Here is a 17644-nt window from a genome sequence, read left to right as displayed (position 1 = left end):
CAGTGGGGTGGGTTAGGGGAGCTGGGATAGCTGATGGCTGATCCACCACACGCTATATTCTATTGCTAAGCAGTGGCACTATGTCCACACTCTCGCTTCCTACTTTAAGTTTCTTTAGGTTTCCACATTAATCAGGAGATTCAGTTACTGGTATTTTATCCCAAGTCTCTTTGAGGGAAGTGAGGCTGTATACACTAGATGTAAGAAAAGCTCCATCTTTACCTCAAAAGAACTAAGCACTTCAAGGCTTCCCCATGGCTTTTTCTCTCAATCGCACAACTAATGATAGGGCACCCAATCTCCACCCAAAACCCATTCAGACTGTGTTTAGGATGCTTCCTAATCTGTTCATGAAGCATATTCCCCTTCTAGCATGATTCCACTCCACCAGGGCTCAGCCTAACTGTGGCCTTTCTGAAAAACCTACCTATCTCAGACATCTGCAGGGCAGTCCTTCTAGTCTTCAGTGCACATGTTTTCTCAGCACTGTGCTCTCATGCCTGCTATCAGAGCTGATACGACTTTTGGTGATGCTGTTTTATGGTTTATACTGAATCCATCTCCTGTGTAATTGAGGGTACTGCTTGGGAATCTCTTGAAGTGGAACACTACGTGAAGGAGAGGTAACTTACGTGGTACAGAAAGTGGAGTTCTTTGAGATGTGTTCCTATGGGAGCCCACTACGTGCCCTCCTTCCCTTCTCACTGGACTTTGGTGATTGAGAAGGAACTGGAGCAGCTGAGAGTCTCATCCCCTTATATCCAAGCACAAGCATATCTAGAGAATATGTATGAACACTAGAAAAATTCCAGTCAAGAGTTCATGGATACACACATGTCCTGAAGCAGAGCCTCCTTAGTGGGGCACATCTCCAAGAGCTTCAGTTACTGTACAAGGTAGTTTTTCTTACTGATTTTAAAAATAATAACTTTTTAAAGTAACATGGGTGAGTTAACGTGCATACCAAAGTTTATTTTGGACTTTGGTTACTTCATGACAGTGCAGAAGTAGCCTGAAGTTGCAGTCTCCACTTTCTCCTGCAGGGCAGCTTGTCACACTGTGTGAGATGTGAAAATATTGGCATGCTAATAGTGTGGCCATCAGAGGCTAGACTCACTTGACATTTTGCTTTCTGTCTGTTGCTATGGCTGTAATGTGTAGAATAGGAGTGGAGCACTGATTAAAGCAACCATACTGAGAGTGATAAAACTCCCAAAAGGAGTCAGAGGGGATCTTGCTAGGGCCAATTCTTCAATCCTCACATAAGTCCCATTTAAGGTAGGGGGGTGTGTGTGTGTGATGTGAGAGAGAGAAAAACTGCGGGATTAAGCCCTTTAATTCATTGTAATTTTGGAGGGTATAGATGCACTATGCAGGGGGACAATAATAGAGAATAAGAGGTTTCAAATTGTCCAGGTTATTGTAGCAGAAGGAAGGAAGAGCTCAGAGTAGAAAACAGGCTATAATATAATTGATGTCATTGTAAAGACTGAGGCATCAGGAAGCTGTAGGAAAGGTCCTCATCTAAGGGGGTTGCTTAGGGAAACAGCCAGATCTGATTCCATGGTGCAAAGTGGCTGATGTCATAGTAAAATGTTTTGTGTTTTTACACTTTTGATAGTGCATTGTTACTCTCTCACTTCTGAAACAAATCCTTCTGACGTAACATAGTTGGGAACCAAGGTGAAGTAGTTCTGTCACTGGATAGTGGTATAAATCTTCTGAATTATTTGTGTCTAGTTATCAGAAAGTGTCTAATTTAAATTGCTTTAGTTCAAAATTCAGAACTTTTAATATTTGATATGGTTTCTATCTTCCGAGATAGCAATAATATCAGAAGTATCCTTTCTGATCAGCAATTTTTTCTTCTTAGGATGACAGTGATGTTTATATTCTGACTAAAGTGTCAGATATCTTGCACTCAATATTCAGCAGCTACCAGGAGAAGGTGTTGCTATGGTTTGAACAACTGCTACCATTAATTGTCAATTTAATTGTAAGTATCTTGGATTCTTTCCATTTAAATCTGATTTGTTATGGTACATGGATAAGATCTCATGCTGGCATGGCAAATTATTTTTAGAGCACTGAATGCCTTGTTGTACAAAACATAGGCATGCTCTCCCCCAAGAAATTTATAGTCTAGACAAATACAATCAAATAAATTTGTCACCTGGTTCTTTATCATACAGCAGTGCATTTGTTTCTTTTTCACTAACCCTTCTGTCATAGATTATTGCTGATAGGCTTCCCAGAAGTATTTTGGAGAGAGATTTGAAAGAGGAAGTGCACCAGGTAGAAGGAACTTTAATGGAACAAGACTCAAAAAAGAATGAGAAGGGGGTTAGTGGGAATAGTTAGGCATGAGATAAGGGGGTATAAAACTTCTGTATTCAACATATATTAGTCATTTATTAGTCTAACTCAGTGGTCAACAACCAATTGACGGCCATCGACTGCTCAATCCTAGAGGATCTCCCAGTCGATCATGATCTCCAGTGGTGAAGCATGGCCGTTGCTAAAGCAGACTCCCTACCCTGGCCCCATGCTGCTCCTGGAAGCAGCCAGTGCGGGGGGGGGGGGGGGGGGGAGAGGGGGGGCAGGGGTCTCCCTCTGCATGCTGGTCCTGCCTGCAAACCACCCCCGCAGCTGGGAGAGCTGCAGGGGTGGTGCTTGCAGACAGGGGCAAAGCATGAGCCATGTGCCCCTGCCCCTCCCACCTCTGCAGGGACACGCTGGCCCCTTCTGGGAGTGGTATGCGGCTGGGGTAGGCAGGGAGCCTATTTTAACCTCGCTGGGCCGGCCACCAACCGAGAGCTGCTGGAGGTAAGTGCTGCCTGGTGGGAGGCTGCACCAACTCCCAGTCCTGAGTCCCCTCCTGGAGCCAGCACCCCATGCCCCCTCCTGCATCCTGAACTCCCTCCAGCACCCCAAGCGCTCTCTTGTACCCCCAACGCTCTGCCCCAGCCTGGAGCCCACTCCTGCACCCAAACTCCATCCTAGAGCTTGCACCCCTCACCCCCTCCTGCGCCTCTGCCCCAGGCTCAGCCCAGAACCCCCCAGTTCAGAGCCCGCACCGCCTCCCAAACCCCACCCCTGTGAAAGTGAGTGAGGGTAGGGGAGAACACGGGGAAGGGGAGGAATGGAGTGTGTGGGACAGGGCTTTGGGGAAGGGATGGAGTAGATCCTGGGTTGCCTTTCGATTCAAGAAGTGACCTTGGGCATAAAAAGGTTGGAGACCGCTGGTCTAACTGCTCTCCTCAAACTGCAAAAGTTACCTTTTGATTTTCTTTGTGGTGTTGCAATCAGTGTCATTAGAGGAACAGATTCCTATGTAAAGATTAAATTCAGGTCAACCCATGTAGCACTTGAAATGGAGCTTAAATTCCACAATTAAAAACATTTGATTTTGATATCATTCATCTTTTTGTATGCGTCATGGCAGTTGATTAACAGTTACATTCTGAGGTGGCTTAGAAAATTAATTTTTTTACGTAGTGTCCACATAGGCCATGGCCAGACAGACAGTGGGGGTTATGCATTTTTGATGACGTCGTAGAGCACTGCAGCCCATCCTCATTCAAATATGCTGAATACTTCCTGAGGCCAATGCTACAGTCAATATGTGACAACAGCCCAGAGGTTAGGCAAGCAGCTGCCTATGGTGTTGGAGTTATGGCACAGTTTGGTGGGGAGAGCTATCGTCCTTTTTGCACAGGTATGTATATTCATGCATTTCTTTCTATTCCTGTAAAACTAACTCCAGAGATTATAATACTTATGCTAAAAACATGAGATTCTGCCAGGAAATGCCAACTCCATGTTAATGAATGATCATATTCTCTTATCTCCGGTATTGGAATAAAATGCCAGTGAGTGTTTTAGGGAGGGTGGTGATCAGTATTTAAGAAAAAAGGGAGAGGGGGGAGAGAATAGGTGACCTAAGCTATCCAAATTTGTGGTCATATCCTGCTTAGTCACATTTTTGTTTGCAAACACATTTGTACTGAAAAGTGTAAAAAACGCATTCACTAAGCAATATTTTGCTCTTAAATAAGCACAAGTGTATATCCAGTAAAAAACTGACTTGTACACAGTAACTGACTTTATAAAAGATGGATGCAGCTACATATGTCTGAAAGCAAGATTGAGCCCTCTGCTTTGTATGTCTGGAGAAATTGTATAGAAACATGTAATAAGAAGGGGGCCTTAAGTATGATTGAAGTAACCTGCACTTTCCTTGTGTGTGAAGCAGAGGAATCTAACATTTGTGACTTAGAGCAGTTTAATAATTTATACTTATCACAGGTGCTTTTTCCTAAATTTCTGCTCTCTAACTCTAGCTGCATTTTGAATTTAGAAGGTTGAGCTACAACTGAAACAATCATAACTAAAAAATACTATCTTCTGGTGCTCTTCACACCAGAGCCAGTTAGGTTAATTTTTAAGGTGCTCTAGTATGGAGAAAGTAGTGCTGTAGTATGGAGATAGTGTTTTGTGTTTCATTTATCGTCAGCTTCTTCAAATATCTGTTCTTAGACAAGACACTTCAATTAAATCTGATAATCCATTGGTTTAGATAACAAAAATATAGTATGGACAAAATGACAATTGGCTCTGAATATTTCTGTAGGAATGGGCTAGAGTAAATTTTGCATATTTACTCCACTTACCAACAGTCAATTACTGTATAATTTACGTCATTATTAATTAAATTCTCCATCCTGTAGCCCTCAGGGAGAAGCAGTAATGATAAAGAAGTACCTATAAACTGCATTCTGTCTAATTTCAAGTATTAGGAAATAGTTATAGGTGGAAGAAAAGTAGAATGTGAATCTGTCAGATGAGCTTTGTTGTGACCCAAGAATCAGTTAGGAGTGAGTTGGGCGCAGAACCTGCTTGGTCTTAAATTCCTTAGTTTTGGAACTTTCTGCCAAAGGTTCCGTTTGGCTGCCTTTAATGAATAATACTTGCTGAAAATCAATAGTATTTCCATATCTTGGACTTAATTTTTTTATCTTTTATCCTTATTCTTTGTACGGTATCTGGAAACTGATCCTTTTTGGCAATCAGTCACATCACCCCTGCAGACATTTGGCTTTCCCCTTCAGTTTGAGTTGGCCTAGTATATTTGAGTAGATTGGCTCTTTATTTTTACTTCACTTGATTTTACTGTATGGTTCACAGACACTAATTGTTAGGTATTTCAAGATGTATTAAATACAATTAATTTTAAAATGAATAAGTATGCTGCAATGGAAAAATCATGCTGTAACTAGGCATAATAAAAATTGTTTGCATAAGAATCTGTGGATTCCCAAGGATTTAGTATTTCCATAGATTTTGCTATAGTCTTGTTTTCAGGTCTTCTTTTTGTAATAAATATTTCTCTACTGTTTGGTCCAGACATTGTTCCTATTATGGCTTTGGAATTACATGTAGAGATTTGTCAGACTCTACAACAGATTATGCAGCTGCAGCACCTGGTTTTGATTTGGACATTTTGGGCCCAAGAGTAGACCAAAGATTGGAATCTGGGAGATCCTGATAAATGGCAGGATGGTTGTGTTATGGAGAGGAAGAAGCACTGGAAATCCAAGATGAATAGGGTAGGAGGGGAACAAGGAAAATAGGCTGCAGGGAACAAATCTGGAGGCAAACTATGAAATCAGCAACTGAAAATGATTGTAGAATGATGAGGGGAGAAGCAAATCCCAAAGCAAGCCAGAATATGATGATATACTTTTAAAAGGTACCACTGTATGTAGGTCTGCGGCCCAGAGGTCGCTGAGTTTCGGTTCTAAAATCAGCACGTGTTCATAAATAAGGCTATGTTCTTCGAGTGATTGCTCATATCCATTCCAGTTAGGTGTGCGCGCTGCGTGTGCACGTCTGCCGGAAACTTTTTACCCTAGCAACTCCAGTGGGCCGGCAGGTCGCCCCCTAGAGTGGCGCCACTATGGCACTAGATATATACCCCTGCCGGCCCGCCAGCTCCTCAGTTCCTTCTTACCGCCGTGTCGGTTGCTGGAACTGTGGAGTGCGGTTCGCTGACCTCCACGTCCCTAGCTCTCCTCGTTGTTTAGCTTCTAAAGCCTTTTTTCTCAGTTAGTTATAGTTACCTTTTCAGTATAGTTGTAGTTAGTTAAGTTTTTTGTAAATAGTTATTGAACATTGCCTGTGGGTGGGCTGTTGCCCTCCCCGGCACCGGGCCCATGCCTGGCTCGCCGGGGTTTAAACAGTGCTCGACTTGCAAGAAGCCGATGCCTACAAGCGACCCCCACGACACGTGCCTGAAGTGCCTGGGGGAATCGCACATTAGTGACAAGTGCCGCATTTGTAAGGCCTTTAAGCCGCGCACTAAAAAGGAGAGAGACCAACGTCTCCGCGCCCTCCTCATGGAAGCGGCTCTCTCTCCGGCACCGGCAGCGCAGTCCACCGCTTCGGCTCCGGCACCAGCACCGGCAAGACTCCCCGGCACCGACCATCTCCGGCACCGGGGACAGACCTACGTCCCTCGACGTCTGTCTCCACACCCAGGCAGACCCGAGTGGACCGCCTGGCTCCTACCTTAGCTGTGGCACCGCCTGCAGGACTGTCGACTCCGGGCCCGGAGGGTCCGTCGAGTCCAGCTCCTCCTAGCTCCCCAATACGATCAGGGGTCGAGCTAAGGGTCCCGTCAACGCCGGAGACTTTCGCCTCGGCTCGGGACTTGATTGCTCTCATGGAGCCAACTCAACCACAGCAGCCACCCATGGGACGCATCGTATCCACGGGCAAGCCGATGCTTCATCCGTCCTCTCCCGCGTCCCGACGCCGATCACCCCGAAGGTGCGACCGCTCACGCTCGGGGCACCGCTCGGAGTCCCGGCACCGATCGCCTAGACGGTGCCGGTCGTACTCGTGGCACCGATCACCATCTGGCCGGTCCCGATCGGCTTCATCACACCATCGGCACCGAGCCTCCAAGAGTCGTTCGCCTCGGCGTTCGGCACCGCGGTCGACCTCCCGGCACCGCGCTGGTAGTAGGTCCCGGTCTCCATTGCCGTCTCGGCACCGGGCCTCCAGAAGGTCGCGATCCCGCTCCAGACATCGACATCGCTCCTGCTCCAGGTCGCGATCTCGGCGCAGGTCATCACGCCGGTCCCGGTCCCGGTATGAGTCACGGCACCGACCCTCGGCACTGAGGGGAACGTCAGTCGCAGCACCGGCGGCGCTGTACCATTCCAGCTCAGCGCCTCCCTGGCCTGCTACGGAGCCCTCCGTCTCCTCCCTCGATGATAGTGCCTATGACAAGACACTCGACAGGCACGAAAACCGCTTCCTGGAGCAAGATAGAGGACATCCGCAGTGGGGATTCTGGACCCCGTGGGCATACGCCCAGACACAAGGTCCTCATCACATCACCCCCCGTCCATTGGCGGAGTGTAGACCACCAGAGGCTACGGTGTCCAGGCCACCCCTCTCTCCACAAACGGAGGACACTTCCCGGGACCTGGAGTTCCCTCAGGATACCGAGGTGCAGCCCCTTGCACAACCCCCCGTGGATACTCTGTTGCCCGGAATCTCCTCATCTTCATCCCCGGATGAGGCGGTGGCCAGTACCTCTTCCTCCAGCCCCCCGCCATTGGATTTAAGGGCACATCAGGATCTACTCCGCCGAGTGGCTCAAAATCTAAACCTACAGGCGGAGGAGGTAGAGGAAGTGGAGGACCCAGTGGTGAGCATCCTGGCAGCCGATGCGCCAACCAGAGTTGCCTTGCCTTTCATAAAGACCATACAAAATAATGCCAATACCATCTGGCAGTCACTGGCCTCCATTCCCCCGACCTCTCGGGGGGGTGGAGCGGAAATACATGGCCCCATCTAAAGGGTATGAATATTTGTACGTTCACCCGACTCCCTGCTCATTGGTGGTCCAGTCGGTGAACAACAGGGAGCGCCACGGACAGGAGGCCCCGGCGCCTAAGTCAAAAGAGGCCAGGCGCATTCACCTTTTGGGCCGCAAGGTCTATTCGGCAGGGGCTCTACAGCTCCACGTATCCAACCAGCAGGCCCTCCTCAGCCGCTACTCCTTTAACACCTGGGTAGCGACGGAGAAGTTTGCGGAACTCTTGCCACAGGACGCACGCCAGGAGTTTTCCACCATCCTGGACGAGGGCAAGAAGGTGGCGAGAACATCACTCCAGGCCTCCCTTGATGCCGCTGACTCGGCCACGCGAACCCTGGCTTCCGGGCTCACCATGCGGCGCCTCTCGTGGCTGCAGGTCTCCGGCCTTCCGCCGGAACTCCAGCACACGATCCAGGACCTCCCCTTCGAAGGCCAGGGTCTGTTCTCGGACAAGACTGACCCTAGGCTGAAGGACTTAAAAGATAATAGGGTCATCATAAAGTCGCTCGGAATGCATACTCCGGCGACCCAACGCAGGTCCTTCAGACAACAAAACCAACAGCAGCAGCGGCGTCCATACCCCCCGTTCCGCCCGAGACAGGACCCCTCGTGACGCCGGGGCAGGAACAACCGCCGCAGGCAGTCGGGAGGTCAGGCTGGACAAAGTCAGGGCTCCGCTAAGCCCCCCCCAGGGCCTAAGCCTTCATTTTGAAGGTGCGCCCGAGGGCGCAGTACCAGTTTCCCCTACGGATCCTTTCCCGCAGTTTTCCAACCGCCTTTCCTCTTTCCTCCCGGCGTGGTCCCAAATAACATCGGACCGCTGGGTCCTACGCACGATACAGGATGGTTATCGCCTGCAGTTTTCCTCACCCCCACCCTCCTTCCCCGTCCCTGTTCAGGGACCCCTCTCACAAGCAATTCCTCCGTCAGGAAGTGCACACGCTCCTGGCCAAAGGAGCCATAGAGGTGGTTCCAGAGAACGAGAAGGGCAAGGGGTTTTACTCCCGCTATTTCCTGATCCCCAAATCCAAGGGCGGTCTCAGGCCCATCCTCGACCTGCGGGAACTCAACAAGTACATCGTGAAGTTGAAGTTCCGCATGGTGTCCCTTGGAACTATCATCCCGTCCCTGGATCCCGGAGACTGGTACGCCGCCCTCAATATGCAGGACGCCTATTTCCACATTGCTATCATCCCCCTTCACAGGCATTTCCTCCGCTTTGTGGCCGACCGCCAGCACTATCAATTTGCGGTCCTCCCATTTGGCCTCTCTACGGCCCCACGAGTATTTACAAAATGTATGGCAGTAGTCGTCGCTCACCTCAGACGATGCCATATCCACGTCTTCCCCTACCTGGACGACTGGCTGATCAGGGGTACGTCAGAGCAACAGGTCAGAGATCATGTCACCAGGATCAGCTCCCTCTTTGCTGCTTTGGGCCTCGTAATCAATGCCGACAAATCCACTCTACTCCCCACGCAGCGGATAGAGTTTATCGGAGCTGTTCTAGACTCTACCCTCGCCAGGGCCTTGTTGCCCCTGCCCAGGTTCCGGTCATTGTCAGACATTATTCTCCGGTTGCGAGCGGCCCCGCTGACCTCAATCCGAACGTGTCTGGCCCTATTAGGCCACATGGCGGCCTGCACGTTTGTAACAGTGCACGCCCGTCTCCGCATGAGACCTCTTCAAACATGGCTGATTACTCAATATCGACCGACCAGACGGTCATTGGATACAGTCGTCACCATCCCTCAGGCGGTGCTGGACTCTCTACACTGGTGGCTGGACCGATCCGTAGTGTGTGCGGGGCTCCCGTTCCATCTGCCCCAGCCTTCCGCATCCCTAACCACGGACGCTTCCGACCTGGGCTGGGGAGCTCACTGCGGCACTCAGAGGACTCAGGGCTTGTGGACCCCGCAAGAGATCAACCTCCACATCAACGTACGAGAGTTGAGAGCCGTCCGCCTTGCTTGTCAAGCATTTGTCCATCTCCTCCACGGTCGTTGTGTTGCGGTATTCACCGACAACACGACGACCATGTTCTACATCAACAAGCAGGGCGGCACCAGGTCCTCTCCCCTCTGTCTGGAGGCGATACGTCTCTGGGAGTTCTGCATAGCCCATTCTATTCACCTGTCCGCCTCCTACCTTCCCGGAGTGCGGAATACCCTCGCGGATCGGCTGAGCAGATCCTTCTTCTCACACGAGTGGTCCCTCCGTCCGGACGTCGCCCTCTCCCTCTTGCAGAGGTGGGGTCGTCCCCGGATAGACCTCTTCGCATCCCAGGTGAACAGGAAGTGTCGAACATTCTGCTCCTTCCAGGGTCGGGAGCCCGGGTCTCTCGCGGATGCATTCCTGATCCCTTGGACAACACACCTCCATTATGCTTTCCCGCCCATTCCCCTGATTCACAGAGTTCTAATCAAGGTGCGCAGGGACAAAGCCCAATTGATTCTAATAGCTCCGGCATGGGCCAGACAACACTGGTACCCCGTGTTGTTGGACCTCTTAGTGACCAACCCAGTTACCCTACCTCTTCATCGGGATCTCATCACGCAGGACCACGGCAGGCTCCGTCACCCGGACCTTCCGTCGCTCCACCTCACGGCGTGGCTCCTCCATGGTTGACTGACTCTGAGCTGCGGTGCTCCACCCCGGTCCGCGAGGTTCTCTTGGGCAGCAGAAAGCCTTCCACCAGAGCGACTTATACAGCCAAGTGGAAGCGCTTCTCCTGCTGGTGTGCAGAGAAAGCTCTTCGTCCTATGGAGGTTCCTGTCGCCACTCTTCTGGACTACGTCTGGTCCCTTAAGACCCGGGGTTGTCATTGTCGTCCCTACGAGTTCACCTCGCTGCCATCTCCGCTTTTCATCCTGGCGTGGACGGCTGTTCTGTTTTCTCTCACCCCATGGTGGCGAGATTCCTGAAGGGGCTGGAGAGGCTCTATCCCCAAATTCGCCCTCCGGCCCCCTCATGGGACCTCAACCTGGTCCTGTCCCAGCTCATGGCCCCTCCTTTCGAGCCATTAGCTACCTGCTCCCTGCTTTACCTCTTATGGAAAACCGCCTTCCTTGTAGCCATTACCTCAGCTAGAAGGGTGTCAGAGCTGAGGGCCCTCACGGTGGACCCACCGTATACGGTCTTCCACAAGGATAAGGTACAGCTGAGGCCGCACCCTGCTTTCCTTCCTAAGGTGGTCTCAGCTTTCCATGTCAACCAAGAGATTTTCCTCCCAGTTTTCTTCCCTAAGCCCCATTCGTCCCGCAGGGAGCAGCAGCTCCACTCGCTAGATGTCCGGGCGCTAGCCTTTTACATAGACAGGACAAAACCCTTCCGCAGGTCCCCTCAGTTATTCGTGGCAGTCTCAGACAGGGTCAAGGGGCTGCTGATCTCCTCTCAGAGGTTATCGTCATGGGTTACATCCTGCATCAGGACCTGCTACGACTTGGCCCAACTTCCGTCGGGCCGAGTGACTGCTCACTCTACCAGAGCACAGGCATCCTCGCTGGCCTTCCTCGCCCGAGTGCCCATTCAAGAAATCTGTAGGGCAGCGACCTGGTCATCCGTTCATACATTTGCTTCGCATTATGCCCTGGTCCAGCAGGCTAGAGATGATGCTGCTTTTGGATCTGCAGTGCTCCAGGCCGCGACCTCTCACTCCGACCTCACCGCCTAGGTAAGACTTGGGAATCACCTAACGGGAATGGATATGAGCAATCACTCGAAGAAGAATAGACGGTTACTCACCTTTGTAACTGTTGTTCTTCGAGATGTGTTGCTCATATCCATTCCACACCCGCCCTCCTTCCGCACTGTCGGAGTAGCCGGCAAGAAGGAACTGAGGAGCGGGCGGGCCGGCAGGGGTATATATCTAGTGCCATAGTGGCGCCACTCTAGGGGGCGACCTGCCGGCCCACTGGAGTTGCTAGGGTAAAAAGTTTCCGGCAGACGTGCACGCACGGCACGCACACCTAACTGGAGTGGATATGAGCAACACATCTCGAAGAACAACAGTTACAAAGGTGAGTAAGCGTCTTTTTTAGTCACTGTTATTTTAGTAAAAGTCACGGACAGGTCATGGACAGTAAACAAAAATTTATGGCCCATGACTTTTACTAAAAATACCAATGAATAAAACTTTAGGGGGCCCCTTGTGTGCTGGGGGAGGGTGGCCTGGCTTCTTTGGGGTGAGGGGAGGAATGTGTGGTGGCGAGTGGCCAGGGACCCCTGCTCGTGCTGCGGGTGGGGTGTTGGCAGGGCCACAGGCTCCCTACCTAGCGCCGCGCATCTCCCCCACTCCCCCAGCAGCAACAGAGTTTGGATGTGGGAAGGGGTTGGGGCACCGGATGAGGTGAGGCAGGCTCTGGGTGGCACTTACCTGGGGGGCTTCCCGGAAGCAGCAACATCTCCCTCATTCAGCTGCTAGGCGGAAGCGTGGGCAGGTAGCCCTGCACACTGCTGCCTCCTGTAGGCACTGGCCCTGCAGCTCCCATTGGCTGCCGTTCCCAGCCAATGGGAGTTGCCAAGCCAGCTCTCTCCACCTAGCAGCTGAGCAAAGGGGATGTCACTGCTTCCGGGGAGGCCCCCAGGTACGTGTTACCCAGAGCCTCCCTGCCTCACCCTGTTTGGTGCCCCAATCCCCCTGCACACCCAAACCTCTGCTGTGGGGGCCTGAGACTGCAGCGACTGGTGCGCTTGGTGCAGGGACTGCCTGAGCTGTCCCTGAGCCAGGTGCACCAGCCGCTGCACAAGTCATGCAGGTCATGGAATCCATGACCTTTTGTGACAAACTCACAGCCTTTTTCAAAAGTGTAGTTCTGTCTTGGAGAGTCTGCGGTAGTAGATTGAAACAGTTGCGCCATGAAAGAGCTGAACCTCTGCATGCACTTCAATGGAATGTTAATTTCAAATCCTAATGTGAACAGGCTTAAAGATGAAGCCGTGACTGCTGGGTCTAACTTGGTTTGAGGTGGACTTTACTGAAGTGAGGTATTCAGAGTGAGATAATCTTTTCTAAGTTTAGTGAATATATGCGAACAGTGCTGTTCATCCACTCTACATCAAATAATAACTCCTATAAATGGTAAAAATATGGGCCTGCCAAAAGAAAGTTAACTTTTTAATGTTCATTGCCAAACACTAAACCCTTTCTTGAATTTAAAATTTGCCTGTCATCTAAAAATACATTCATTCTCCTATGGAATAACTACTTGTAAGGATCAATGTGTCCAAAAAATTCTATTTTCTTTCCTAAATACTTACATCTATTTTACATACATTGATTGTATATGAAATCGCATAATAGAGCAAAATAGAAGCCATGGATTTCAGGAAGGCGGATTTTGGTAAGCTCAGAGAGCTGATAAGGTAAGATGTGGAGAAATTGGAGAAGGTCCAGAGAAGAGCAACAAGAATGATAAAAGGTCTAGAGAAAATGACTTAGAAGGAAGGCTGAAAGAAATGGGTTTGTTTAGTTTGGAAAAGAGGAAACAGAGGGGACATGGTAGCAGTTTTTAGGTATCTAAAAGGGTGTCCTAAGGAGGGAGGGAGAAAACTTGTTCATCCTCCCAGATGGCTATTTAAGAACCAAAAAGCCTGACATGTCTAGTAAAATATGGATGAATGTTAACTCTACCTAAAGTGGTTTTTTATAAAAAGATGGGCCTGAACTAGAAATGAGCTCCGTTTCACATGTGTAGGTCCCTGCTATGCCCTGGGGGTGTGCTAAGGTGACCAGATGTCTTGATTTTATAGGGACTGTCCCAAATTTGGGGTCTTTTTCTTATATAGGCTCCTATTACCCTCCCATCCCCATCCTGATTTTTCACACTTACTGTCTGGTCACCCTAGGGTGTGCACATGTGTGGGTCTCAGCTGCTCCCTGCCCCCCTCATTGAAGCAGATGTGCAGGGTTACTGCCCTGGGAAGTGCAGGGCACCAGTGGATATAGGGTTGGCTGCAGACAGGGCATGGGGCGGGGCTAGCTGGAGGCAAGGGGTTCAGGGCTGGCTGCAGGCAAGGCAGGAGGGTATGGGGTTGGCTGGAGACGGGGTGGGAGGCTGACTGGAGGTAGGGACTGGCTGTGGGCAGGGTGGTGGGTACTCACGGGGAGAGCGGCTCGGAGCAGCCCAAGCAGCAGGACGCAGCCCAGGCCCAGCAGAGCAGCTGGGGACCCACCAGGCAGCAGCGGGAGCCCCAGGGCCAGGGGAGCAGTAGCAGCAGCAACAGGGCTAGGCAGCGGCCTGCATGGCTCACGCAGCTCCCCTGGTGGCCAGAGGAGGAATTACATCACTTCCCGGCCGGAGCCCATCAAAGCCGCAGCGTCCCCTTGCAGGGAAGTGGGTTAACAACTGGGTCTAAAACTGCTTAAAAATTTAACAACTGGCTTGCATGTACCAGGAGCTCACCACTGGTTATAGTGGACCACAAGCTAAATATGAGTCAACAGTGTGATGCTTTTGCAAAAAAAGCAAACATGATTCTGGGATGTATTAACAGGTGTGTTGTGAACAAGACACAGTCATAAATGATCATAAGAGCGGCCATACTTGGTCAGACCAAAGGTCTGTCTAGCCCAGGATCCTGTCTTCCAACAGTGGCCAATACCAGGTGTCCCAAAGGGAGTGAACAAAGCAGGTAATCATCAAGTGATCCATCCCCTGTTACCCATTCTCAGCTTCTGGCAGAGGCTAGGAACACCATCTCTGCCCATCCTGTCTGATAACCATTGATGGATGTATCCTCCATGAACTTATCTAGTTCTTTTTTTGAACCCTTTTATAGTCTTGGCCTGCAGAATGTTCTCTGGCAAAGAGTTCCAGAGACTGACTGCTTTGAGTGAAAAAAATCTTCCTTTAGTTTTAAACCTGCTGCTTATTAATTTCATTTGGTGACTTAGTTCTTGTGTTATGAGGAGTAAATAATTATTTACTTTCTCCACACCAGTCATGATTTTATAGACTTCTATCGTATCCCCCCTTAGTAATCTCTTTTCCAAGCTGAAAAGTCTGTCTTATTAATCTCTCCTCATACGGAAGCCGTTCCATACCCCTCCTAATTTTTGTTGTCCTTTTCTGACCCTTTTGCAGTTCCAATACCTTTTTTGAGATGGGGCGACCACATCTGCATGCAGTATTCCAGATGTGGGTGTACTATGGATTTATAGAGGCAGTATGTTTTCTGTTTTATCTATCCCTTTCTTAATGATTCCCAACATTCTGTTTGCTTTTTTGACTTCTGTTGCACATTGAGTGCATGTTTTCAGAGAACTATCCACAATGACTCCCAAGATCTTTCTTGAGTGGTAACCATTAATTTACACCCTATCATTTTATATGTGTAGTTGGGATTGTTTTTCAATGTTGTTTACTTTTTATTTATTGACATTGAATTTCATCTGCCATTTTGTTTCCCAGACACTCAGTTTTCAGAGATTCTTTTGTAGCTCTTCACAGTCTGCCTGGACCTTACCTATCTTGAGTAGTTTTATATCATCTGCAAATTTTGCCCCATTTGTTTACTCCTTTTTCCGGATAATTTATGAATGTATTGTAATGGACTGATCCCAGTATAGACCCCAGGGGAATACCATTATTCACCTCTCTCCATTCTGAAAACTGACCATTTATTCCTACCCTTTGTTTTACTATCTTTTAACCGGTTACCAGTCCATCAGAGGACCTTCTCTCTTATCCCATGACAGCTTGCAAATAACATCAGCTTATAAGGTAGGGGAAATTCAGGGCCTTACGGCTGATCTACCTTATACAGTGTTCCATAAAATTAAGGTGACTCTTTGGAAGGAACTTGGGGTGCAGCCTAAAATTGTTTCCAGTTTTCACTTAACTGGAAGATGAATCAATGGATTTTTTTTCCCAAGACCTGCTTTGGAGGGAAGCTAAATTTTACACTATGGATGTAGTTTGGGCTCTTTCATGTGATCTGGATAGCACAAGACTCTTCAGGAGCTCCCCCAGACTGTAGCCTTTGCAGACAGTATTAGGAGTCAAGCTTTTTCCACGCAAAGGTTGTCTACGTAAATATCCAGCTGTTTTAGAATGTGGTAGCTAAGTTAAATCCACCCAGGCAGGTTAAAGCCTATTCCATCTGGGATCAGGCAACCTCCTTGAAAAGCATTCCTATTTCAGAAATTTGCAAGATGGCTACAGGGGATCAGTCCACACTTTTATCTAGCACTGTTCCTTAGTTGACGCTTCAAGATCAGATGTCCTTTTTCATAAAGCAGTGCTACAATTTTTGTTTAAATACGACACTCAGACCCACCTCATAATTCTGAGGTAACAGCTTCCTAGTCACCAGAAGAGGAATCCATGTTGAAAATCACTTGGAAGTAATGTTTGATGGTCTTCAGTAACTGGCTCTTCAAAATGTGTTGTCCAGATGGATTCCACAACTCACCCTACTTATCTGCTTCTACAGAATATTATAGCTACAGTATGCTGTACTACTGGCAATGGAGCTGAGGAATTGTTGGACCTGCTCCGTTTTTATGTTCGGGGAGGGGGCCATGCAAACATCCAAGATGCAGGCACAGTCCCAGTGGACACTGATAGCTAAAAACAATTTGTCATATGCCTGGGGTGCATGTGCACCAGAAGTGGAATTCATGTGAACACAGTTACTGAAGATGACTGTTTATTCTTCGACTAATTGTTCCCATGTGTGCTTCAGTTCAGGGCGTGCATTTGCCCATGCGCTTTTGTGGGAGATTTTGTCAGCAGCATCCGTGGGTCTGCTCCTTCACCTACACATTCTTGTACTCTGAAGGAAGGATTATAGGGAAGAGTGGACCCACTGCCACTCCCGATTCCTGCTCAACTGCTTGTGGCTCAAGATGGAGCGTTGGGTGTCACTTAGCTATGTGGGTAACTTGCTAATTTTTCTTACTCTTTTTAATATTTTCTTCCTAGTTTTAGCACAATTTGTGCTGGGGGGAGGGGTCCCCTTCTCTCTCTTTTCCCCCCAATTTGGGCCTATCATTCAACATAACTTGTTAGGAAACTCATTCAGCATAGCCTTCCAACTGTAGCCTTTCCTAACCACTTATGCCCAAGACTCCAGATTTCAAGCACTGTCAGACCTGCTCACAGATCTTTCTCCTGCAGCAACAGACATTCTAGCTGCCTCTGCTGTCTTGATAAGACTCACGCCCCTTTCAAATGTAAGATCTGCACTGCATTCAAAGGCAGATTTAAACTGAGGAGGCTAGAGTAAAACTCCTTCTTATAAAACCTTCTTTGAGACCTACAATATCTGAGGTGCCCTCCCACCCCATCCTTCCCTGGTACATCAGCTTCAGCTGCTCAAAGCACCACAGTGACCATGGGGGCCCTTCAGAGTCTTCCAGACCACCAAAAAAAGACCCTATTCTCCAGAATAAAAAACAAAAGGAGGGGGAAGTCACCTTCTCAAACTCCATCTAAAGATACCTCGCATCCTGGTATGAGTACTGTATCTTCTATCCTCCTCTGGTACAAAGACCCCAGCACAGGTTCAAAAGAGTTCTCTGAGTACCAAGAAGCCAGCCAGCCAGCAGCAAACAGGAGCATCATCGGTACTGGACTCAGTGCCTCTGAAGCACAAGAACTCCTTTAACACCTACGTGCCCAAATCTTCAGTACAGTCTCTGGTACTTCCCAGTGTGCTGACTCCCGAGGAACGCTATCCAGATCCATGGTACCATCTAGGTTCCTCTCCCACAAAAATGTTTGGTTCTCAGAGTCTGAATCGCTTCTC

At 49.1% G+C, this 17644-nt stretch overlaps 1 protein-coding gene across 1 annotated transcript in view; it reads left to right on the top strand.

The window, feature by feature from the left end:
* IPO5 (importin 5) overlaps positions 1-17644 on the top strand; it is an 88078-nt gene that overhangs the window by 52484 nt on the left and 17950 nt on the right. Inside the window, exons 21-22 of the mRNA XM_050952272.1 lie at positions 1874-1996; positions 3499-3718. Coding sequence (XP_050808229.1) covers positions 1874-1996; positions 3499-3718 — 343 coding nt within the window. The remainder of the gene's footprint in view (positions 1-1873; positions 1997-3498; positions 3719-17644) is intronic.

This window comes from Gopherus flavomarginatus, chromosome 1, assembly GCF_025201925.1.
Source record: "Gopherus flavomarginatus isolate rGopFla2 chromosome 1, rGopFla2.mat.asm, whole genome shotgun sequence".
In the NCBI taxonomy this organism is placed as follows: domain Eukaryota; kingdom Metazoa; phylum Chordata; order Testudines; family Testudinidae; genus Gopherus; species Gopherus flavomarginatus.
This window is presented reverse-complemented; position numbering and strand designations above follow the sequence as displayed.